The 27,112-nt window shown below is 39.4% G+C and overlaps 1 protein-coding gene across 2 annotated transcripts; it reads right to left on the bottom strand.

The window, feature by feature from the left end:
• On the bottom strand, positions 1–19,845 carry rnf24 (ring finger protein 24). Of its 2 annotated transcripts, none has more exons than XM_044028351.1 (6): positions 19,365–19,845; positions 11,115–11,264; positions 7,404–7,446; positions 6,943–6,984; positions 2,595–2,674; positions 1–201 (listed from the first exon to the last, which is right to left on the bottom strand). In XM_044028351.1, the coding sequence occupies exons 2-6, from the start codon at positions 11,255–11,257 to the stop codon at positions 60–62; spliced, it is 450 nt and encodes a 149-aa protein (XP_043884286.1). In that variant the 5' UTR covers positions 11,258–11,264; positions 19,365–19,845; the 3' UTR covers positions 1–59. The 2 variants fall into 2 exon arrangements, with proteins under 2 accessions (XP_043884286.1, XP_043884285.1); XM_044028350.1 differs by lacking the exon at positions 19,365–19,845 and adding an exon at positions 13,390–13,549.
• Between the last annotated feature and the right edge of the window lie 7,267 nt (positions 19,846–27,112).

Below are 27,112 nucleotides of genomic sequence, written 5' to 3'. Positions count from 1 at the left end.
ATGATGTGTGTTTTTGTGTGTCTGTTGTTGTGTACTGTTTTGCGAGGGGCTTCGCTCTGCTACACCAGGTTCTCGATGCCGGGCAGGGGCTGCTGTACTGGCGTGGCGGGCTCCGTGCTGCTGGCCTGTTGGGCGAGCTGCAAAACGGGCATGTTGCACAGCGGGCACACTTTCCTCACCTCCAACCACTTTATGAGGCACCTGAGAGAAAGCAGAGCGACAACAGAACAACAACATCACGTTTATTCAAGTTTGATTCAGGGACACAATTTGCAAATAATTCTGAGGTGTGAATTTCAGCACTCCCTCTTTTTTTTCACATTACGTTTGACGTAATTAAGCGAGAAAATGATGAATAAAGAACCCCACAATGCCTCACGTGGGAGAAACAGGTGGACCAGTTCTCAACTAGTCTTAATTAGTTCAAACAGCTCTAATTTACAGCTTACATCCCCACATCTCACACACGCGCAAGACACGTTACAGAAAAGCCGCTACATGTTACCACCTCGCCACGGTTTGGTTGTGTTTCCATTGCAATATAGTTCCTCCTCAACGTGGGCGGAGTCATCATTGCACGTCTGCATGAAGCTGCCGTGACTACGTTTTGCGAGCGACACACAAACGAGTGGGGCTCACACGGTGATGTAGTGGTTAGCACTCTCGCCTTGCATCGAGAAGACGCCTTTCTGCATGGAGTTTGCATGTTCTCCCCATGTGTGCGTAGGTTCTCTCCGGGTTCTCCGGCTTCCTCCCACAGTCCAAAAACATGCAATGTGGGGAATAGGTAAATTGGACACTCTAAATTGACCGTAGGAGTGAGTGTGAGAGTGAATGGTTGTTTGTCTCTAGCTGTGTGTGGCCCTGCGATGGACTGGCGAACTGTCCAGGGTGTACCCCGCCTATCGCCCGATGAAGCTGAGATTGGCACAGCACCCCCCGCGACCCTCTGGTGACTGACTGACTGACTGACACAAACGAGTGACTAGTGACTTGTAAAGCAGTTGTCTTCAGTGTCACTGAATCGTTAGAATAAGATCATTAAAAATATTTGTCAACCATTTTACTTCATAACGCAGAAAAAGAGAGTTTGCTTGGCTTGATTTCATCACGACTTTAACAGTTTGAATGCCACGTCGTCAACATTGCCTGTTTTGATTGGTTAGATCAGTGTTTCCCAACCCTGGTCCTCGGGGGACACCGCTCGCTCCAACACACCTGATTCAAACGGTCCGCTCGTCATCGAGCTCTGCAGAAGCCCGATAACGAGCGGTGCGTCTGAATCAGGTGGGTTAGAGCGGTGTTCCCTGAGGAACGGTCTGACGTGCGCCTTTGTGGGCTTTGATATAGATCGACAGCAAACAAGTTGTTGATTTCCTTTGGATGTTAAAATATTTTCTTTTACCACAGAAATAGAAAATCATTTGAAATAGATTTATTCTGGATTGTCAGTTGAAATATGGTGTGTGTGTGTGTGTGTGTAGCATATACACACCAATGATCTGGTTGTAGGTAAACATCTGAGGTGTGACTCACACACACTTCACAGCAGCACTGAGACATGGGGTTAAGAGGTGTCAGCTGTCCGGGGTCAGGACAGCGTGACTCTGCACACGCGCTGCAGGTACGGCGCTTGTCTGTCACACATACATGTTGTAACATTCCACACTTATGTCAGAGGGTGAAACATTAGCAGATGGATCAACACCTTTGTTTTTCAAGCCAAAAACATTTGTTATATGTGTATAAATCTTATTTTATTGTCTCTTTTTTTTAAGGTTAAACTTGGCTACATCATTCTGCAAAATGATTAGGGCTGCAACGGATTATTTTCTTGATTAATAGTATAGTTGTTTGGTCTGTAAAATTTTGGAAAATGTTCCAAAATTGGAACGTTTGTTTTATCCATAAACCAAAATGATTCAGTTTGAATGATTTCTTTGTTAAATTCAGCAAATATTCACATTGAAGGAGCTGAAAAATCTGAGAAACTTGTTCCATCGATTATCAAAACAGGTACTCTGACGATTTTAATGTTAATCTAAAGATGAATCAATAATTTTACGACTTTAAGTTATTGTCACTTGTAGCGTGACCATATTGTTTGCGTCGTGTGCAGCAGGCAGTAGTTAAACATGCATTATTCATAAATGTACTGTTGAAGTATAACGTATATGTATTTTTTTTACATGGCTTTCCTTGCGTGCGCACACACACACACACACACACGTGCTAAAAGCAGTGTTTATACAGTTGATTCGTTGAGTGGTGACCTCTCTTGCCACAACTGGGGAAAAAAACTAGGCCAAGGGAGGTGTCACGCTGATATAAACAACTCAGTTGAAATGGTCAGATCACGAGGGGGAGGTGTGGCACACAGTTGGCTCATGAGGCCTGTGTCGTTCCTACGTTCATACACACTTTAGGTACACAAAGCGACGTCATCATGAACATTTTGTTTGACTACCACACACACACACACACACACACACACTCTGGCACAATGACATGAGAGTCATGTTTTAGTTCCAGAGGTTCCAGAGAAGTGTTCCGTGTGCGCGCACAAGCATGAGAGTTAAAAACTTCAGACTTACTTCCTATGAAAGGCATGTTTGCAAGGACAGATCCCCAGCTCGTCTTTCTGTTTGAACTCCTCCAAGCACACTGCACATATCTGAAAGGGAGGGAGGGGGTTAGAGCAAAGCAGGGACTCCAGTGCACGCTGGCTGTTCTCTGCTGTTTGCCAATGCGTGTTTTGAATCTATTTGACGTACATAAAGCAAAATGTCCTAACAGCAAAGGACAAGTACACGGGGCAAAAGACAACAGACTCAACCAGTTTTGATAAAGTGACGGTGATAAAACAAGGTCAACATGTGCAACTTAAAAGCCACACAAACACGTACGTGAAGATAATATCTTTAGAGATTTTAGAGAAATACAAATCTTTTCTACACATGTATGAATTAATTAGTGAATTGAATTTCCCATGCTATTTCATTCAGGTTGTTTTGGAAATACAAAAAACCCCAAAAACAAACAATCCTCGTCTAGGCGTCTATTAGTGTAACTCAAGATTATCAATTAATGCACTCAAAAGTTACTTTTTTAATTAGCTCATATAAACTTAACACCAGTGACATTTCTACAGGGTTGTTAAAGGTTCATACAGCTGGTTGTTTATTATAATAGTACGAAAAGTGAAAGTAGTTCATGACACTGGCAATATGTCTCAGATCAAACATCCAAACGTTGCAGTATTCCCACCATTACCGATGGGAATACTGTGTCGACCAGGCGGTAACAATTTGCTGAAAGAGAGTTTTAATTTGGCAGACTAACTCTGCAACGCTACTCCTTAATTGTGCAGAAACTTTCTTTTTCTCCGTGCTGTTAAATGAGACGCTGGATGGACAAGTGAGGATGAAAAGAACAGCATGGAGACTCCAAGCTTTCTATACCGAGGACTTTTGGAGGTGGCAAAGAAGTCTACTATCTTTATTGGTGAATAGATTCCCGTTTTTATTCTTTTCAGCGCCTTGTCCACGGCGCCACAGCCACAGTCGAGATCCAGCACCCTTTGCCAACCTTTGACAGAAACCCTTTCACCCGATTAAGTCGATCGCTCCTGTAAGCTCGAGTTAAAGTCTCCACGAGAAAAGCCGTGGGATGTGATTTTGTGGAAAAGCATAATCAGATCATGAGCTTGACCAAAGAGGAAACATTAACCTCTGACCACTGAGATTAACGTGCTTAAAGGTTTAAAATCAAAAAAGAATATGTGGCACGAATAAGACGTGTGAAAGATGTCGAGTAGAAATAAGTTCATTTAAATGGCAGATTCAAGAGAGAGTGAAAAGCTCAGAATAATCTGCAATGGTTATTTGTTGCCAGAATAGTTGCTAATTAAGCCAAGAGAGTATGAACTCAGACTGTATCTGGAGGACATGTTGCTGGGCACCTCGGTCTATATCAGTCCCACTCGCTTTCCTATTACTGTGATCATTATTATATATAATTATAATTGATAAAGAGTGCTTTTCATTTTCTCCTTCAGTAAGGGCTGCACCGATTATTACAAGATTACTAAATTAATTCATCAACTATTTTCATCATCGTTTAATCGGTTTGAGGGTTTTTCAATTATTAAAACTTTTCTGGTTTCTTTGCTACATAGAACAAAGAAATAGAGCTGAAACAATTAATCGATCATTAATCGGCAACTATTTTGATAATCGAATAATCGGTTTGATGCTTTTTTGATGATTAAAACAAGATTTCCAATTGTTTAAACTTCTTAAATGTGAATATTTTCTTAATTTCTTTGCTCTGGATAACAAAGAAGTCATTAAAAGTCAATCATTTTGCTTTGTGGACAAAACAAGACATTTGAGAACATCATCATTTCCAGGTTAGACGAACACCGATCAACATTTTTTAAGGTTTTCTGATATTCTGAACACCAAATCGAGAATATAATCCACAGATTAATCGATTATGAAAATAATCGTTAGTTGCAGCTCTACAAAGAAATCAATCAAACTGAATCATTTCAGTTGAAGACTAAACAAGACATTCGAGAACATCATCCTTTCCAGGTTTAGCAAACACTGATCTACATTTTCTAAAACTTTACGGACCAAACAAGTACTCGATTAATTGAGAAAATAATCGTCAGATTAATCGCTTACGAGAATAATCATTAGTTGCAGCCCTACTATCAGTATGTGGTGTATCAGCATACACATATGATTGGTACCCATTTCCTGATTTGGCATACAGTGAAGACCATATATTAGAAATAATAGGAATACTTAAAACACAGTAACACTGAATGAGATTCATTATTGCTCACTTTATTGTGAGATTATAGTCAATTTAAAACTTTTCAATGTGTATTTTTGACCCCATAAATAACCACTATGGATAAGATTATTTGGTCTATTTCATGACAATATGCTATGGATGGAAAAAGAAATTGTCCTGCGACTAAACATAACAAACTGTAATTAAAACTGGAAGAAATATGTCAAACGAAAAGAAGCTACAGCATCACAGTTGCTGACACTTCACACAGGGACAGCGGTGTACAGCCATATTATGTGGCATGAAGTTTTCACAATGTTATTATTTTCATGTGAGAGTGTTAAAGTCCAGGGGTCAAACCCATACTAAATAAAGAGTCCTCCTCACTGATCAGGTTACACATCATTCAAACTTGATCCAACAGATGTGTGATGAGATCCCCCGGTGTGGGAATGTCCTGACCACACTGGTGTGAGTGTGTGTTATTGTCTTTCCACAAACACGGCTTGGTTATTATGTCACAGCCTCACATGATGCTTTCTCTCAGTGACAAATAAATAACAAAAGCCTGAAGACTGGTGGGACACTGGGAAATTCCCATCCCCGATGACAATAAACCGCATTTAGCTCGAAGCCCGTGTGCTCATGAAGACGTTAGCGGTTACATTTCATTTGCACTCCGGTGTTAATTTTGCCTCTCTAAGGCAAAAGACCGAGCTGTTCCTTCACACACTCTCAGCTGCTTGCCACTACGCTAAGCTGGCAAACAGTATTATGTAATAGTTAAAGTAAGAAATGGGAAGACACATGAGAGTGTGTCCCTAAATGAAAGACTAAGTCCACATCCACACACATAATTATTGATTATTATGAAGTGCATGAATGACAGCCTAAACATGACATGCGTGCCCAGATGTTTAAATTACATTTTAAATTACATTACATTTGGAACATTTCCGTGTCCACCCGAAGGCAAAGCAACTTTAAGGCCATAAGACAGGTTTCACTGTAGCTGCACAAACATGAGTGCAAAAGGAACAAACTAAGCACTGAGTGCAATGAGACCGAGCAAACAATGAAAGGAAAGTTTTTAAGGGTTAATGGTTTATGAGGCTCTAATGCATATTCAGTGTTGTGCAGTGTTGCAGCACACTGCCTGTCTGGACAGGGAGCTGCGAGAAACAACAATTTGCACATTGTTTGGCTGTGAACAGGGACAGTGGGGACAACGAGCACAAGAAGGCACCGCTGAACGAATACGTTGATAAACAAAAACGGCAGCTATACGAATTTGTTGATGCAGAATTTTATAGTGTTGAAGCACCGTTTTAAAACCACGTAAATGTAGGGCTGCGATGACTGATTAAAAATGAATCGCCAACTATTTTGATAATTCATTATTCCTTTTGAGTGAAACAATGACAGAAACAATGTCTCTGATTCTTCAACTACTTAAAAGGGATTATTTTCTTTGGTCCATTTAACAAAGAGAATTTGAACTTTTCTGACATTTAATGGACAATATGATCAATAGATTATTTGAGAAACTAGTCAACAGATTGATTGATTATGAAAATAATCGTATGTTGCAGCCCTGCCTTAATGCCCATTTGTAATTGCAATGCACAACAGGAAGTGCTGGGGGCAGTATCACCGAGAATAATGGTGAAGAGTGACAAAAAAAAACAAGGCCTTATCTTTCAAAAAGAATTCCTCACCGAACGTTCCACAATGCAACCTCCTTTAAAAACTCTCCTCCACCTAATGTCATCTCGTTAATCTGTTGGGTGGAGCATTAGCATCAATAATTCAATAGTGCTATATTAAATCAGTCCCATGATTTGCCGTGGGAACTCGATGTTTTCCGAGTTTCAGAGCTGCGCTCATAGGATGCAGAGGAGGAGGAGATAACTAATCCACAAATCAAATAAATGACTTAACATAAAAAGAATTTCCTCCCACAGTCCAAAAACATGCAGATTTGGGGATTAGGCAAATTGGACACTCTAAAATTGTGTGAGAGTGGATGGTTGTTCGTCTCAATGTGTGGTTTGTGTTCTGTCCTCTAGATATCCAGTTCTGGGAATTAAATTGTCATCAACTGATAATAACCAAACAAAGAAGATGAGCACTTACCTCATGCAAATTTAGCTCTTTGACTTTTTCCTTCTGAATGACCTGAGAGATAATAAAGAGATAAGACTGTGATGAAAAACAAGTCAAGCTGAATTAAAGGACACAAAAGATAAGATTAACCATAATATGCAAAAACACCAGTGTGTGTGTGTGTGAGAGAGAGATAGTGTGTGTAACTTTGACATGGCTGAGTGGTTTGGCATGCTGGTATTACATAATTGTAGAACATGAGACTTGTGTTTATGCCCTTCATCACTCCCCTCTTTGGGGGAAGGGTGTACATGTTTTGCTTCCTCTCAGCTCAAATACACTGATCTTCGGTGTCACAGTTAGGCTTGCCAAAAACCACTGACTTATTTTGAAATGATCTAAAGTCAGCACTGAAATGCCTGCGTAGGACTGTTCCAAACTGCCATGTATGTTGGTGTTTTTTGTTGAATGCGTGTCACTGGTTTGCTTACTTGTTTGTATGCATATAGCTCCTTGTGTGCCTGATGCCGTAACCTGGGTAAAGGGAAAGACAAAACGTCTTTTTGATTAGTAAGTGACCTTCTCCAGCCAACAACACAACAGAGATAAACTATCCATTCATCCTGGAAAAGGAGTTTGAGAGAGAGAGAGCGCGAGAGAAAAGACTTAACTTAAAAAGTAAAATATTGCTCAGAATAAGAAGACTCGTACATTTTACATTACAACATTACTATAGTTCATTAGGACACGTTACACAGGCTTGTAACACAAAAACAGGTACAACCAAAGTTTGTGATTTACATCAAACTCTGGGTGTAACTCCTCAAAGACGTTGCTCTTGTATATGAACAAAAACAGTGCAACTAAGTGAAAGGGTAAAGAGCAGACAGAGAACGGGATCATAGGAGAATTCAGGAACTGATAATGACAATAAAATACACAGGAAAATAAATAAGAATACAAGAGCAAGAAAGATAGGAGAATCATAGTTTTTAAGATTTACCTCCATTATAAGTAACCTTAACCTCTCGCAGCAGAGTGAGAGGGATCTGTAAAACAAGCAGCACAGTCTAGGAGAGAAACTGACATTTTGAATAAGGTCAGCAGGTAAAGGTGCAGAAACTCCCAAGGGTGGGTAGGCGACAAGGTGCACAAGGGTGAAGGGTCATGGGTGACAACTAGAGAGGGGTTGATAAATGGCTCTTTACCCTTTGTCAAATTGGGTAAAAAAAAACAGGTAGCTGAAAAATAAAAAGCATGCGTCCAAATTGGCATCCCTCTCTAAACTCATGCAGTTATGATTTGACTACCATCAAAATAAAATCCAAATGTCAGCCACCATTATATTCCACAGTTCCACAGTGTGTGTGTGTGTGTGTGTGTGTTAGGACTGAGGACCCACTGAATTTGGTGGCTGAGGATTTCTGTGACAGCCTTCCTCGTTTGTCTTTGTCAAATAAGAAGTCAAAATTAACAAGCGAGCTACTTTGGAGCCTTCACTCCTCAGTCAGTGAAAGGAAAACAGTGATGCTGAGTTTGAAAAAAAAAAACAAACTATAGGAAAAAGACTTTTCCTTTTGCTGGTTCTTTAAAGTGTAAACTGGAAAAATAACTACTAATTGAGTTACCTTGTAAGACCAAAATAACACAAATGTTCACTAGTGAGTCTTTGTACTGTTGTGTGCCCAATGACACATATGATTAAGTTATTATGGCCATGATCCTTGGGGAGACTACATCTTTAGATGCTTTTTATGGAGCAAAAATTGCTCTTTGATCGGCTTTAATAAACTAGCAATGTTGGTTTTTAAATGTAATGATCCATGGTACTGCATCAAAGTCAGAAAATGTCTCTTAGGGGTTACAAGAAATTGTAAGGAATACAGTAGTAGTTAACCTACTTACCATTTGCCATGTGTGATAGGATATGAGAGGGTGTTGAGGGTTGTATTTTTGGTGAGAACGGCTGATTGTCACTGTCTTAGATAAAGGATGCTGGACATTATGTTCAGTTGGGTTGCTGCCAGGAGAAAACCTATGCAGCAACCTATGCAGCAATAATTGAATTAGGTCAGTGGGGTTAAACAAAAGGAGCAAGGGAATGATTAGAAATCCCCGTTCCTGCAGAGAAAATAATAGTTTAATTGAGGTTTATTAGAAAAACAAAAATGGGAAAAAAGTTGAATTCATATTAGGGGTGGGCAAGATATATTATCTAAGATAATATTGCAATTGTTGTTTTAAAGATATACATTATCGAGTATATAAATGACTTTGCAAAAACCAAGGAGACACATACTGATACTCCACAAATTCCCTGACTGTGCAGCAGAAGCCCTCCTTGCTGCAGCACGGAGGGCTTCATGGGTCATGTGAGGTCATGACCCACATGACCTCTTGCTAGCATACTCCATGTGCGGTTATGCTAATAAGGACAAACTACGGAGACACCAGACCCCGCAACTGAAATTGTTTTATTGCTCAATTTGTTGCACAATAGAGTTTGTACACTGTAGTTCAGTTATAAGCCTTTCTATTTTTACGTGAATTCTGAAAGAGTAAACTAAAACTTTTAAACTAAAAACTAGAGATTTTGGCAGGTTAAACAACATCCAAATGTCAATTACTACTAAGAATGTGTAGGGACATTAAGGAGATTAAGTGGCTATTACTCAACAGGATTTGAACTTGTTTCTTTGACGCCAAGTGCCATGATCGCAAAAATGCAGAGAATCGCCTTTGAATTTCTGCACATTACTGTTTTTTAGTATGATTTCAGATCATCAGGTCACCAATTCATGTATTGTAGCTACCATCTCCAAACTGTGCTGTTGAAACATTCCACCCTCCTGTGAAATTACCATTAGTAAGACATACACAAAACCCACATATTTTTAAAAAGGAAAAAAGACAGCCCCTTAATTGTGCTTCAACTAAAAGCCATAGTCATACACAACAAATACAAGGTTCCCATTAGCAAAAGCCATAACATGATGAAACATCAGTTCCTGTTGACACATCTTATTTACTTGAAATGGAAAAAGTACATGAGGGCACTGCGTGAATGATTCATAAACCAAAGTGACCTGAAATGTACAAGGACGGGCTATACTGTATAGCAACAGTGTGTGAGAATAAACATTCAGTTCCCATTATAATTATAAGTCTTAAAAGAATTAAAATTTCTATAAAATAGAGGGTATATATGAATGGAATAAATATAGCTTTTTCATCTTAAACGTGTAAATAATTGTTGGAAAATACAGGGCTGCAATGATGAATTATTTGATTATTAAAGCAATAATTTGGTTTGAGTATTGTTGTTTGTTTTTAAATAACTACAAAAAGCTTTTTTCTTGCTTTGCTCCATTAAAATGTAATAATTTTGGTTTGTGGACAAAACAACTTTTTCAACATTTTCTGGACCAGATTATGAATCGATAAATCGAGAAAGTTATCAACAGATTCAAGTAATCATAAGTTATAACCTTGACGGTATCATTTTAAAATGCAAACCCTCTACCATGACCACAACACTTTAGTGTTTGTAGCAAATATTCTGTCAGTGCAGGAAAATCTGTGTCTTGTGTATTGAGTTTGTGAAATAAATTCATAAAAAATGTCTTAACACGCCGTTTAAGTATTAACATGTTACCTGAGCCAATCCCCATTGACCACTGCTGAATGGATACAAAAATGATTAGCATACTTACTTACAAATTAGCTTCATACTGAGACCAGACAAAATAATATAAAACGCAAATGCTGCTGTCAAATTTGTAATCAAAACAAAAGGGAGTGAAAAAATACTCTCTACTGCTGCTTTAGCATTGTAGCCAATATGTAAAAAACCTGACTGGTTTCAATACTACACAGAAAACAAAACCCTTGGTTTCCCATGGTAATGTGATTATGCCATTATTAAGTTGCATGCAGTAGGTTTTGGTAGCATGCACCTGCAGACTGGAGGGTTGAGAATCATGAGAATGAGAATCATCCACATCTAGCTAGTGTATGTTTTGGTTTAAGCAGTAAGATAAAAATTGTGGCTTTTTGAAAAGTGGCTATGCATAACAGGATAATGCTGTCCACACATTGACATCTTAAGTCAGCTTGTGGTCAAAATAGTCATTTTAAGTAACCTAAGGAACCCGTATTACGAAATACATTCAAGCCAAAGCCAAAGGGCACATGGATGTTACCTTATTAAGTAACAGCAGAAGAGGAGGCTGAGGATGAAGACAAAGATGGCTGTCCCAAACACCACGATGTAGATGTTAAGGGGAAGGTTCTGGAACCCTATATTTGGCATCCTGGAACTGTAGTGTGGGAAATCAGAGCTCATGGATGTTCTGGATGGAGGGAGACAAAAGACATATGATACATGTAAGTGTTTTTTTAGACACTTATAAACAACACAAGCGGAACTGAAACAATAATGAAAGGATAATTTAGTGTCAGTTTTCACTTTCAATATTACAAGTCAAGGTTAGGCTTCACTTTTGCTTTTACTCTGACAGACTAGGTTAGTCTTGAGCAGATTATTAAACTAATTATCACTCCATGTTGCTATTAAATGTGAGGATATAATCATTAACTGCTGTTTGAACAAACATAAGGGTCTCTCTGGTTCACGTAATGCTGGACATGACAAGAAGAAGAGAAATGTTTCTTCTTCCCCTTCTGGAACAAGGTACTGTGGCCCTCCCATTCCCACACACCAGTGAGTTTAGTTCTGCTCCACTCCTCAGAACAGTGGAAAGTTTTGAGGGCTTCATCATAGCCACAATCCTCTGCTTATGATTGCATCATGTATTTATCACAGTGACTCAAAGTCTGGCTCTTAGTTATATGAGGGAGGTGTTTCACTAGTGGAACAGGACACTGAATTTTATTCTCAGAAGCCTCCCGCAGTATAAAATTACTTCTAATGACAGTTGTGATGAGCGCCTCAGTGCAGAACCAATCACTTCCCCTGCTTAAAGGTTACGCACAGTATCATTTGCCATTTAAGATATACACACTGTACTTATGTCGAGAGTTGTGCTACAACATTGATCTTGCTGACACCAGGCTGGTGATATCAAAGATATTTTTATGGACTGGACATAAATATTCAACTGTCCATTAGTTTTATAATTTTGGGATTACAACCGAATTCAAAACACCCTTTAGCTATATTTAAACGTTTACATTTCTCAGATTAGGAGGCATCCAAGAGTGTTATGCACCTCAATATAACAACACATTACATGACGACAAAAAAAATCTCAAGTGTTCCAAATATGCTGAAAATGGCTTGTACCGATACAAAAATGACCTAAATGCTGTAGATATAGGTTTATTTTGCCAGGTACAGTTACAATATTGTTATATCTTAAACACAAAATAACTTGCATTAAAGAAATCAAGGGCAACCACTAGTAAACATCTTTAAAGAAGCTCTTGAAAACCCAGCTCTTTCAAGAGCATCTTCTGTCCTTACCCTACCCTGCACTATCTCTTTCTGCACTTGGAGCCACCTTGGCACTCTCACCCTCTATCAGTCCACTGCTCCTATGTAATGGAGTTTTTTCCAAGACTACGTCTATGTAGCTTATTCTTCTTTTGTCTGCTAAATGCTTGAATGTAAATGTAAACACAACTGCAGAGGAAAGACAAGGCTAAAGGCCCCAAAATGCCAATGGCACATTTGATCCACACTCATGGGTCAAAAGATTATCATTACAACCATGGGCTTCATATGTTGGCTGAAAGACTGTGTCCAGCACTTAAGACAAATATTTTAATGCGACAAGTGGATTATACAAGTATACAAGGAATGGAGACAATGTTCTACTCTCAGGAAGCGGCAAACAAGAAGACACTTGACCTTCAATCCACACGAATGATTTTTCACACTTTCCTGACATACATGAGTCAACACAGAGACTATGAAATTACAGGACAACAGAATTGAAATGAGCCCCTCCCATAAACTTAGGCAATTCTCTGGCCTGTAGAACCATCAGATGCATCCCTGGGTGGAAACAGCCAGGGCTGAATAATGCCACACATCACATTGTTTACTTGACCTGTTGTTTCCGAGCAGCAAAAAACATTTCTGACCAAACTGATTTCTGCAGCTATTATCAACAAGCTTATCTACATCAGTCCATCAATGCAAGTTTTGATGATTGTCTTAAGAAACCAATAATTTATGATTTCAATCATGACGAATCCTATCCATAGCAGATAAATCCTGCAGTGGTATTATTTCAATATCTTTATCTAATTTCAAGGCTTCTCTCTTTACTATCATGCAAACACAATCTTGCTAATCCATGTTAATCTAAACACACAAACATGCTGTGGAGCTTAATGCCTCTCACACAACCAATAAGCAGCACCACTGAACTATGAAAAAACATCAGTGAGGAACTCACAAGACAGCAACTACATTTGTATAGCTGGTTTTCATGTAGAACATGTACATACCTGATTAATCCTCCCATGCTAAAGAGCAGAAAGGCCTGTACAGCTCTATCACAAAGGCCTGTGAGGAGTGGCATGACTGTGTCCTTGAGAGACTTGTCTGTGGGGTTAGCTCCTTTGAACACAATTTGGACCGTAGCCTTGTCCTCTGTGTCAAGCTCTATGTGAAGCACCATCCCATCTCCACTCTCTGACTCGTTTTGGCGTCTCTCTATCTTAACAGAGACACAAAAAACCTCCCCCCTGCTTATCATAGTACTCAAACGTGGTGCACAGGACACACTCCATGCTCACAAATACCTCTGTGAGACATTTGACTCCAACGCGGACAGGCAAATATTTAAGCAAGGCAAAAGACTATGAACAAGACCAACGGAATTTATGTTGTTTATATTAATTTAAATACAGATTAACCAATTTTTATAATCTTAAAAACACTACAGTACCTGCTTAATGTACTCTACATATAGATTTGAGTTCTAAAAAAACTAGAAACTACTTTTGATGGAGTAAGACGCTTGAAAACTGTTCATGGGATACATCGTTGTGGTGGTCAACTTACTGACTTAAGTCAGTCCCGCCAACATAGCACCTCATGCTGAGACATAAATCCTCACAGCTATGGGACAGACGTGTGCCATTATGTCATTTGTAAGTTGGTGACTGCAAATGTAGGTCAGACTGAAAGATGAATTTAAAAGGTCTTCTTCTCTGCAGTACAAGACTGTCCCTTTACTTGACTCCCATGCAGTACCAATATTCGCTAACCTAGAGGATCTTGGGTATATGAAGTGATCTAGAGCTCCAATCCAAAAAAAAACCTGAATGACTTGGCTGGGAAGCACTGTGTAAATATGTTTTTGCAATTGCCGGATCTGAATGTGTCAAAAGAATTTGCAAAAGAATGCAAGTTAAGATTTTTTTGAGTTTCATTTAATTTTTTCTATGAAGCTTAACAAATTTGATTTATTGTAATCTCACACAAAAAGATAATGTAGCAGTAGGAATAAAAGTCATGGCCAAACATATATAAATGCATATGGAAGCAGCTATGCGTTGTACAGTACAACAACACACAATACATTAACTCTCTCATCAGTTACATTTGAATGAATTCAATCTGTTAGTCTTTGGTAGTGGAGTGGCCTATATTAAGGTCATAGACCCCAAATTACAAATACCCCATTCCCATTGGTCAAAAAAAACAAATGCATTTACTCCTCAGTTTAAACACACAGGTTTTTTTATCAGCTTCAACTCTGACTGGCATCAGTGGGGGTGTGAGACCTGGGTGAACACATTCACTTCTTCTTCTCCATGATGTGCATTCATCATCCAGTCGTTAGCATAGTTGATAGCATTGTTTGTAGCGAATCCTTACTTTTTACTTGGGACAGCACTCAATATTACTACTCATCATGGGTGGGAAAAAAACAACAACTCACAGCAGACCATCCACTGGTGATAGGAATGGTTCTGATTGCTTTTTAAACAGCTTCTCCCTAGTTTAAAAATCCTGGGTATACCTGCTAATCCAAGTGTGAACAGTCCTCACATGGTTTGTAGTATAATTTTTCATACATTTGTGTGTTTATTAACCGTTGGCACTTTTTGAAAGAGCTTTTCCAGTGACTCATCATTTATTTGTGTACCTTCAGTGTAAATCTATCCAATGCGAAGTCAAATGACACATTCAGACTTCCTTAAAACAAATCACAAATACACTTTGGTCTTACGTCCTTGTATAAAATAGCTTATGTTAATTTTTTTATCGTTACACTGCTTAAACAAATAAGGAACCAATCTGCAGATTACTGACCAAACTGGTTTCATTATTGGTTTTCGGTCATAATTGAAAATTTTATTATGACTGTCGTTTCCTCATGATAGGTCTTAAACTTCTGACCAAAGAAACCCCCCTTTCTCTTCCCATTAGTTAATGAACACATCATGACTACATGATGACATGATCTTAATCAAACATGAACATTCTGTGCATACACCCATTATCCTTCCCAGAACTGAATAACACAGCATGGACATATAACGACCTGTAAACAGTTTTGTTATGTGACACAACTGGTTTCAAAACTATTGTTTTTTTTAACAAACCCAAATAAAATGAGCTCAGTTCAGAATTCTTCTTCTTAGGAGCCACCATCAACAAATTCACAAGATGCTCTTTGAATAAGACGTGGAAATTTCCAAAAGCAGCCATGGCTGACCACGAGATTTGCACATCTGAAACTTAATATACCAAAGGACAGCATCAAACCCCAGGGCCTCAGACCCGGAGCACGAGACTCCTCAAAACGAGCTGTTGTGGTAAGTAAAATGCCAGTTTTCGTGATGCTGGCAGCAGATTGTTCATATATCTTACCTCTGTAATATTACCTTTTTTTAAATTATTTTTGATGATAGGGAGTCATTTTGGGTTATTAAAAAGGTTAAAAGGTTAACAAATGTAAATTGATATCGGTTATATAGTAAAAGCTAAAAATACATCGACACAAATACTGCATCAAATGAGATTAGTGTGATTAAAGAATGAAGTTTAACATCCTGTGCCTGTCATTTGCTTAATTTATGAACAACTATCTATGTTTAGCACATTTGGTCATTGTACTATTAATAACTAACTATAGAATGTCTGACCCCCACAGAATATCTAACCTGGATTTGCTAACACCTATGAGCCCAGAGCTCAGTAAAACGTACAAAACATTATGAATAAGGCACCATCAAATTTAGAATTGAAGGTAAATGGACAAATAGAAAAGCAGAAAAACTCTTATGGGAAAGGTTCAGCTACCTACTAAACTCATCTAGGTGGAACCATATTTACTCTTCTGGCCTCTCCCCTTGAAGCCCGTCATTCCTCAGTGGACTCTGACAGTAACACAAGCTAACACAAACAAGAGGAACTGACACACACAGCTGTCTCGTAGCACTCTTGCCTCCTTTATCCAGTGTGACATTTTTCTATTGTCAGTACTTGATGTCACCTCATATCTCTGCAGCATTTACTTTCTTTTATCGCCACAGTGGCGATTGTGTATCGATTACTTGTTTTTCATGTAGCAACACAGACATCCTATTTAATAGAGTAGGTGTTACTTTCATTTGAAAATAGTAAACTATTTGCAACATTACCATCGAACAAGATATGTAAATTGTAACCAATCTTATTGAGTGTTTTTTGAACAGCTAACTGATATATAGAAACAGGACCTGAGTACAGGGTTGGAGTGACTAAAAATAAAACCTGTAGTCATGTGAGGAAGAGATAGACGAGCTCAAGCATGAAAACAACCTGCACCCAATACAAGTCATATCAGTTCTTTGGGTTATCTGTTGCTGATCTGTGGGGAAATAAACACATCTTCTGACCCAGACAAAACAGACAAATTCACACACAAAATCTCAAAATGTATAGTATTCATACTCTAGCTAAATGACAGACTCCAAATCAATGTTACACCATGCCCAATTCCACTGCCAAGTGGATTTACTGGTAATTCACCATGGGGGCTTATTTTCATGCAAATCAACCTGGGCCACATCTGACAATGTTTAACAATGGTTAACATCTAAAAATGAGGTCTGACCTAATGATATTGTTATATAATATTTAATCCCCTGGGGTTGAGTTCCCACCATCACTAATGTATTTTAATTACATGTATGCACTGCTGGTACTGAAGGTGCACTTTTTGTCAACCTGTGTCTCAAGTGCTGCAGTAAATTTGTATTTGGAGAATTCTGGGCCAGGTCTAAGTCATATATTATGTAATGTGGTATTAGACTATTTATACCTTGCCCTCAGTATGAGCGAGTGCTCTTAAGTAACTTGCAGCTGTGCAGGTGTCTCGCTAGAGACTGTGCATTTACTAAATACTTGAGAACATCTTAATAATACTGTTGATCCACTAGAATTAAAATGTTCATTAACATGTGTACAGAGCCCTGATCTGTATCACATCCAGAGGTCAGTGTACACTGTACATGTATACTGATACTTTACTGTTATTGATGCTACTCTAAAATGTGGTGTACCTGGATGTGGAGGCCAGAGCCTTCTGTTTAAACCAGTGGACTCCATTGTCATGTAGAGTTTCGAAAACTTTTTTACTATAAACTTGGCAACAGCGCTGTAGCATAAGCTTTTTGACAAAGTGCTAAGAGGTAATGCCAACAGTGTCTTGTGTACACATTTAACCACAACAAGTGGCATATTTCCACCGGCTCTAGTGCCTCGCCTTGCCACGCTTAGAGCCTCAGCAACAGAGCAAGGAGGCTGCACTAATGACACTGCCATTTTGCTGGCGGTAGCAGAAAAACTAGCTTTACTAAAGCAGTCAAACTTGCTGCTCCATCCAATGTTTAAAAGACAAGTGCATTTGGAAGTATTTTTTAGGGCTGCCCTAATCACTAGCAACTGACTTTTTGCTCTTTGCATGTGTTTAGCATGCAAACAGCAACTGTCAAACACTAGTCTGCTATGACACTGAAGGGCAGACCACGCAGCACAATGTCACATGGAATTGCCTGATTCCGGCTGCTTCGTCATCATGAGGACACGATTGAAAAGTGGAAAATGCTTCCAAACCAATTTCCTGATTCTAAAGCAAAACATAAATACTTATAGCAGCAATATTTATATAAACACTAATGCTGAAGTCAGAGTAAATGTTTTAAGAGTGATTATAGCCTGATTCCACAGGCATGAGCTTTCCTGATTGTTTACATTCTTCTCTCCAGGTGTCACCTAACCCTGCCCTTTCGTGGTTGGGTCAGTTACCACTGTGTGGTCCGTCAGTCAAGACAAAGCACAAATGTGAGGCTCTGCGATCACCTAATGCTTCATAGTGACCATCATAACATACCAAAATATTGTGTAGTTCTAGCACAGTGGAAGTGGTACCAACTAGGGCTGCAGCTAACAATTATTTTCTCAATTAAACCTGTATTTGTTTGGTTTGCAAAATGTCAGTAAATGTTGACGAATGTTTCTCAAACCATGATATGACGATGTTCTTAAATGTCTAGAAGTCAAAATGTTCAATTGTAATGATTTTTTGTTATATGGAGCAGAGAAGGCACACAATATTCACATTTTAAAGGCTGAAAATCATAAAGCTTGTTTTAATTATTGGAAAAAACGTTCAAACTGATGAATCGATTACCAAAATAGATAGTATGCAGCCCTTGTATCCCCCGATCTAACTCTTAATCGTGATTCAGCAGCAATTACTGTCCATGAACTGTCACTTCAAATCCAATATATATTTTCTGTCGACATAAAAGAGTAAATGTACAAAATAAAGAGTGGATCCTGCACTGCTGTGAAGTATACCCACTGATAATGTGCGTGGTACAGCCCACACAAAGCTGTCAGTGTTGACGGAAACACAGATATAGCCCTAACGTTCCACACCACGCGTTTCACTCGCTGTTTGGATAACTATGCAGTGGCGGTAGTGAACTTTCTGTGGTGTCACCGATGTGTGACCGCTAACATGAACACATCCCTGAGTCAGCTTAGCGGCACATTTGGAAAATACACGCACTGCAGGCTTCCGCATAGAAGAACTTGCCGTCTCCCTGTAGTGATGGATAACCAATGTATGCGTTTACACTACATTATCTCGGGATGAGAGACAACTGGGCGTAGCCTTGGTAGCTAGCAGTGTTCACCGCTAACCGTGGCTACGCAACACATAGCGTCACTTAACGTGATTCGTGGTCAACCTGCGGACAACGGCAACGCAGGAATTTAGCATTGAGGCAGCAGAGGAGGGACTTTCATACACGCATCTGAAACGTCATATTGACAAAGTGTGACGACTTGTGTGGTGTGTCAATCACACGTTTTCCTCTGGAAACGTGACGGCATCACTGGATGTTGCCAACTTCTACATCTCATCAGCTAGCAGCTGGAGGCTAATGGGTTAAAAGATAAATACACATCCACTCACCAGCGATGTTCTCCTGTCGGGTATATCGTCACACGCTCGCTGTGCTTTGAGGCTTCACAGGCGACAAGTCGACCCAAACTGCAGGCAATGACTGCCGTAACGATATCAACAAAAAAACCGCACTATCTCAGCGTAACCAAACCCCTCCTGGCGGGCGACCTCATCGCACACAGCTCCCGCCGGTTACGTTGACTGAGGTGGCGGTTGTGGTCGCTGGGACTCTCTGGCGGAAAACGATAGTGGTGAACGTGTTTCGCTGGCAGGGAGGCAGGGAATCCTCAAAGATGGGCGACTTTCCTTCTTACTGAACACAACTCCTCGTCGTTCTGTGCCTCGTTTTTGGCAAAAGAAACAGTAGTAGGCAGTCTGCACGTTTCGCACGTAAACGTCGGCAAGCCCACGACCACCGTAGTTAGACCCCACCTCCTCCCAGTCACAGCCAGTCAGTCCAGCAGCTACACAGCCCGAAGCAGAGGCGAGACTGGAGAACAGCGTGTACGAGGGGAGGGATGCTATTCATCCCGGGAGAGAGGGAGGAGGAGGGAGGAGGGAGGGACAGGGGTGTACACGGTCACGTAGCAGACTGCATGCATTCTTAAAAAATAATGGCTGAAGTTACAATCAGTACTGTTTCTTTGTGTTTTGTGTCCTTGTGATACACGTGCAAGGAGTCTACACAATAACAGTCAACTGGATTAAAAAAAAAAGAATATAACAGCACATTAGACAGTCATACAAGGAGAATCCTATCACATTAGATGAGCCTTTTGTGAAAGAAATATGATGGCCTTGGTATAATAGAAAGGATGTCATTCTTTTATTTTTCATTTGCTGCAAACACACACAAACACACTGGCAGATTTGTCAAATCTGACTTAGATGGCAGCCTTCATAAAGCAAGTTCCTTGCCTAATATATGGCGCTTTTCCGGTACACAGTTCCAGCACAACTTGTTTTGGCATGGCTCGACTCTTTTTTTAGTACCTGCCCCTGCAAGGTTCCAAGTGAGCTGAGCCGATACTCCAAAACCAGAATCAGACTGAACAATGCCGAACTGTAGATCAGTTAAAAAGACTTAAAAATCCTGAAAACATGCAATAATCTCCAGCATTTTTTTCCTCCCCAAGTCATTGTTTGTACAAAAAAGTCATTTTGTTGGCAACATTTCAGGCAATGGAACAAAATAAACCTGCACTACAAAAAGAAAATGAAAAGAAAAGAACATTCTTTAACATTACACAAATCATAGAATTACCTAAATAATTCTACTTCTAAAATACTGTTCATATGCAACAGCATTCAGTATATATATTTGTTAATTCTTCTCTGGTAAATGACATTCAGTCTGTTGTCTAAATTTAGAATTACTTCTAAATGTATTTCACAATTTTCCAGATAATTATAGAGACGATTCCTTTGTATTGTGACTATTTCTGAAATGTTCAACTTCCTAACCCAGCTACCAATACCCCCAATATCAGTCAGCATTTAACTCTTTTTTTTCCTAAGTTGCCCTGAGTTGTTTATTGAGTTCAAATGAGATTATTATACTTAATAATTATACTTAATTCCAGTTAATATCCACTTGTCCTACTCTCAGAAAGGCAAGGACTCCCACGCATTGCATCACATTAACTTCCTCTTAAGAAATATGAATACCGTACCCAGGAAGTCACACTTTGGCCACCTAGTTTGGGAGTTCATTTCCTTTGAAACTAATGGAAGAGGATGACCATTCCCCGATGCTCATCACTATGAGAGCATGTGAATGAGGTGCAAATGACAGGGCTGCATTGTAAGACGGGTGCAGAGTGGGAGTCCCATGTGACACTCCTGAATGGGCTGCCGGGGGTTGGCTGGAGAGGAAGGATGGCAGCATCCACAAAGCCCCATTGAAGGATTGCAATCTAGGTAAAAGACTGGCACTGGTCCTCCTTCCCCTCTATAGGACAGCAGGAGGAGGCTGCTGCTTGGTACTGACTGAATGGAGTGATTCTTTCAGAAGAACTGGGGAGAGGAGGTTTATTATCACCATGTTACACTTCCTTCAGTCTGTCGATGGCCATTATGTTCACTTCTGCACATGTACAAGTATCTAGTGTGATTTCCCACTGTGTCTCATACAGTGTAGAATAGGCTGGTGTTTTGTTGGCACCATTGTTCAGTTTAAAAAAAAATACACATATATGCCAAAATGACGTGTTCAATGAAAAGGATCCATGTTATAATTAAAAATGCTGTAATTTGATTAAGTTAGAAAAAACAAATAGGATGAAAATATGTGCTCTAATGCACACGAATACTTTAGATTTTGAGACACTTTTATAATTATGATAATAATAATTATAATAAGCTTTATCTGTATAGCACCTTTCATACGCAGAATGCAGCTCAAAGTGCTTTACATTTGGAACATGTAACATTCCTCTCTGTTGCTGTGGCCGTTTATGATCCAATCAGCAACATATCAGAGCAGCAGTCAGATAATCTGAGATATGTACCACTGTGTCAGTGGAATCAGAAATATGTGCCGACAACAGAACCAATTCCTCTATGTATTCTGAGCACAAACTCTATACACAGAATTTAAAAACTTTACTCTTGTGAAACGTTTTGCTCTGTCACTGCAGATGACGACAGTACACTGTAATGAACATGCACATGTAAATGTGCCACGTTATTGGCTTATTTCAACCTGTAGTCCATGAGCAGGTTGATGAAAGAAGCAACATGTAAAACAAGTACAAGCACAAATAGACAGAAAACACGACAATGTAAAGAACATAAAGTGTGCACAGGTTAATATTGCACTTGTGTATAACGACTTAAGTGTTTACTGAGCATTTTAATCCACGGACGTCAACTAAAATATTGCACAACCTGACAGACAGAATATATCTCATCCTTAAAATACCCCTAGTTACATTATTCCTGACTTTATTTTTGCTTTGTAACACACTCTGTCATTGTAAGTTACTTTTCCTTTAAGATTTCCCTTTACTGCCCTCCGGGAAGCAGCAAATTCAATTCAGTTAAATTTAATTTGTATAGTGCCAATTCATAGCATACTTTATCTCAAGGCACTTTACATGGTAAGGCCAAGACCTTACAGTTATTACAGAGAAACCCAACAGTTCACACAATGAGCATGCACTTGGGAGCAGTGGAGAAAAAACCTCTGACAGAACCAGGCTCAGAGTGTACGAACATCTGCCTCAGCCAGCTGGGGTAGGAGTGAGGAGAGAAAGGAGGGGAGAAGGGAAGGTGGATGTCAACTTCAGCGTTGCTTGACACAAAGTGATGTAAGTGTAATCCATTGCCTGTGGGTCTTCTACGCTCGCTGTGAGTGTTTCATAGCAGTGATTCACCTCTGCCATCCTCCATATCTGTGGTGACAGCTGGTGAAGGGATGAGTTGTGTGGCATATTGTCTGGTATATATGCTGCCAGTTGTATATGTCTATGGACAAAATCTGCCAAAGTTATGCTGTTTTGGTTCCGATGGGAATGCGTGACATCTACTCTACATTATTCCTTCACAGTATTGTGAAGGCAGAATGGACCAAGCGATAACTTTATTCCAGGAGGCTTTACAGCCTACAGGGACTCCTTCCTATGCCCAAGTGTTTGTCAGTGTTTTTTATATGTTCAATCATAAATTCACCACGAGTTTACAGCTTCTTATTTTCAAAATAATCTGCATAAACAGTAACAGTGTAATTAAAGCTCACAACTCCTCAACTTATGTCACTGTCTTGAAATTAATTCACCTTACACACACACCTATTGCATTGTTACAGCACAGGAGTGCAACGACATGTTGTACTACTGCATTTCGCACTATTTGGTGTTTTCTGCCCTCTAGTGGTCTTCACGGTGCACCATGGGTTTGGACCGTTGACCTCATATTGCAGCAGGTCCAAAGCAAGACAGTTACAATAAAAGAAGTGAAACACACTCAGATCATCGTCTTTGCATGTGAAACTAATGAGGCTTCAAAACATTATAGGAATGTTCTTATAATAAAGCATATGCACACATTTCTATTTGATTAAAAGAGGCTGTTTTTTTGTGTATCATACTTTGTAGACTGAGATTAACTATCACATTGGTACTTGCGTATGGAACCTCCCTCTGAATCACAGTCCCACTCGATAGCATTTAATATATTGATGGCAGATTACGTTACAGGTGATGGACTAGTGTCCATAACAGTGAAGAAACAGCAGTGAGACAGTTCTGTCTCAGTCTGCTGTTAGAGTTATCACTGGGACAAACAAGCAGAGTTCATTATCCCAACTCTCAGATCAATGCTCTCTAGTACAAAACTAGATTTGTACTAAAGCTACAACATTATAGCTTTAGTCCTAAAATAGATTCTACTCTAATTGAAGAAAAGTGTGCAAATGATCAGGAGAAGGAGCACGCTGTAAAGGACTAGTTAGACATATTGGCATGTAGGTGGTATTCTAGGATAAAATTTGAGTTAAAATTAGTCAATAAATAATTTTTATAATAAACAACCAAAAGTAAGCAATATCAGGAACTAATAAAAGCACAAAAAGACTTGTCTCTACGTTCTCTAAAAATGGCTGCATCTGCTTATTTTATATGATCTTAAATAGAAATATACAATATAGCAGTGGCCAATGAGAATAAAATCACCTCCACCTGTAGTTACAATGTCTTGAGTGAACAGCCCCACCAGCTCACAGTGAAAGTTAGAAGAACATCTTGCCTCTGCTGCGGCCCGTGTGACATTTAGAATCAGCAAAGGTTGTTGGACTGCAGTGTGTGTTTTGTAACAGGAGAGGTCGACGGTCACATAACTCTCCCGGTGCTTCCAGGGTTCCCACAGAGTTACAACACTATCCAAGTGTCCTGTGACGAGGTAGCAGTGACAAACACCAGCAACTATGTTTACTGAGCTCACGGAAGAAAAATCACAGTGGAGGCAGCGCTGCTGCTGTTGTCTTTAATTCAACTCATGCCATTGTTTAAAATACACACAATCATGGTAAATGAACCTCAGATTTGAGGCCTCTGTTCAACTGTTCATGAGCATAGGAATCTAAATGTCTGTTTTGAAGCCACAAGGTTTTTTTAATGACCGGAAATTCATGGACCTTTCACCTCTCACCTGCAGCCAGGCACCTATTACACTGGTGTCCACTGTCTATTTTCCTCTAAATGATGTGCTATTGAAGACACATTTAAAGAGCTGAAACTAGCGATTGTGACAAATGTTTACTGATGTTATAAATCAAGTGAGAAATAAGCACATTTTTCCATAGACTTTCCATCCATCCATCCATCTATCCATCTTCTATGGAGAGTGCTGTGCTGTGCTAATCTCAGCTGAGATGGGGGGATAGGCGGGGCACACCCTGGACAGTTTGCCAGTCCATAGATCTTCCATTTAGTTCTTTTAGCAAAACTATGGAGTCGCCCCCTGATGGCTATTCAGCAATTAACACTTTTTTAAAATTTTATTTTACACACTAGTAGTGAACAGACACAAGCTGGCACTTATACTTGTAACACACTTGTAACAGCCCGTATCTACACCTGGGTAACAATGGGGATTTGGTGCCTTGCTCAGGGGAACCCCAGCTTTTGACTTGTCCCTTGACCTTCTGGGGGTTTGTATAAATGTACAATTACTTTAAAACAAAAAATGTAGTGTTTTGTAGCCTTGGAAAAAGCCTTTTATATGTACTTAAGGCAGGGGTCTCAAACTCAAATGACCTGGGGGCCACTGAGTGTCAGTAGTGGGCCGGTCAAGTCCAACCTTTGAGAAAAAGACATTGAAATAATATTTATGATGATATTTCCCGTAATTTCAAAATAAAAGTGTCTGTTTTGATATGGAACGATACATAGTTCACAATATAAATGTATCTGCTGTATGATGCAAACTGAATCTATTAATAAAAAAACACAAATAAGTCATCATAACTTGATATTAAGTGACGAGCCACGAGGAGTTTGAGTCCTCTGACTTAAGTGAAGTCTGCCATCTTGTGCTGGAATGTTTCTCCAGCAAGCCTAAACAGACAAACCAGCCATTGTCTATTTAGTAGTTTAACAGAGGCGTGATGACTTTACAAATGAAACACTTTAAATTAAATCTGTATGCGAACCTCATCAGATGACAGACACTGTATCTCTTTTTGGCGTTCCTTTCCAACATCTCATTTGTTATTGCTGAGTATGTAAGAGGTCATTCTAATGTTGTATTGGAAATTGCATTCATGCCACTGAGCGACTGCGTCCGGGGCGTTGGTGTCATCCCTTTCCTGGACTTCAAAAACAACCTCCTTGAGAGAACAGGTCAGGTCAGGGGGTTATCCTCACTGTACGACCACCACATGAGACCCAGCGAAGGGCCTGGACACGACTGTAATCATCATAGGTTATTTTTTTTGTTCTTTTGAGCCAAAGATAAGGCAGACAGTTATATTTACTGTCAGCTCCCTCCCTCTTCATGTCTCTACTGCTTCCTGTCTCACACAAGCTCAACATCCAACTTACTGGACAATTTAAATTTGCTGTCTCTATTTGGGGTCACAGTTTTTTTTTTTTACACTTTTAGTATAAGATTCAAATGTGGAGCACTGGAATAGTAAATACATTCAACCATCTGAGACATGAGAAAGTGCAGACTTACTTTCTTTATATATTTAGAATGAGACTCTGAGGTATAATACTGTATATTATATGCTGAGTAAAACAAACATCCAGGCAGAAAGAGGCCAGGTTTATTAGAAACGAAATGACAAAGTTACATTTAGAGTAGATTTAGTTATGGTTTCCAGCTCTTTCTTTTACTTTTTTTTTGCTTTTGTTGGGTTTCTGTTAAAGTCAGCAGTGCCTTTGGTTGATATTAGAGGCCATATAATTCAGCCAATGATGTTTAATTTGATACAGGATACAGGAGAGCGCATAACGTCACATTCTGCACATTTTCATGGAAAAACTGACCGGAATCCAGTTCACAGAGGTTACTCTACAAGCCACTGCAGACAACACAGGAGGTCAAGATAAGCTAATCTTTTATTGAGCAAATTTACTGTTTTATGACAGCAATGACAGTAAAGTTAATACAATAATAAACATTTAAATTCACATCTATGAATGTACAGTATAGAAAGATATGGAATATTTAGATTTTTAGAATAGAATGGAGAATATATATTACCTAACTAACTAACTAACTAACTATAAGCAGTATGAGCTTGATATTCACAGTGTGATGAAAATATTTACTCTTAGAAAATCTTGAAAACCATGTATGAGTCAACATATCAGTAAAGGCAAAGTCTCTCCATATATGGTCACATGCATGCTAAAGGAAACCGTTCTCTGACCCTTTATCTCACTTTAGATTCATTCATCAAAATATATTTAAAATCCTATACTTCATTACAGCCTTTACATCAGATCCTAATGTATAGATCTGAGCTTTTTTGAGCAACAATTTCATTTGCATTTTACTCATAACACTCAGATTAACCACGTTCTTCTGAAATAATAACCTAATGGAGAACAACAGTGGGAGGAGAGGGCTTCCTTTATGTCTGACACCTCTGTGTGTGCACATTGCTACGACCGCACAGGCTTATGAAGATAAGCCGCTTGTTGTGGCAAAGGCAGCTTACAAGTTAATGTATGCTTTTCTGGAGAGACTTGAGTGGGGAGGGGGGAGGGGCATGGGTTTCAGTGAGGAGGGGGAGGGTTTGACCACAA

Source organism: Solea senegalensis, linkage group LG6 (genome assembly GCF_019176455.1).
Source record: "Solea senegalensis isolate Sse05_10M linkage group LG6, IFAPA_SoseM_1, whole genome shotgun sequence".
NCBI classification, from domain to species: Eukaryota; Metazoa; Chordata; class Actinopteri; order Pleuronectiformes; family Soleidae; genus Solea; species Solea senegalensis.
Note: the sequence above shows the minus strand (reverse complement) of the source record. Positions and strands in the feature narration are given on the sequence as shown.

Coding starts and splice junctions, on each gene's coding strand:
- rnf24 (XM_044028350.1), bottom strand. CDS start 13,463: ATGCCACTCCTCACAGGCCTTTGTGATAGAGCTGTACAGGCCTTTCTG. Junction 7,447..11,114: donor TTCTGCTGTTACTTAATAAG/GTAACATCCATG, acceptor CCCTTTACCCAG/GTTACGGCATCAGGCACACA. Junction 2,675..6,942: donor AAGAGCTAAATTTGCATGAG/GTAAGTGCTCAT, acceptor CCTCCCTTTCAG/ATATGTGCAGTGTGCTTGGA.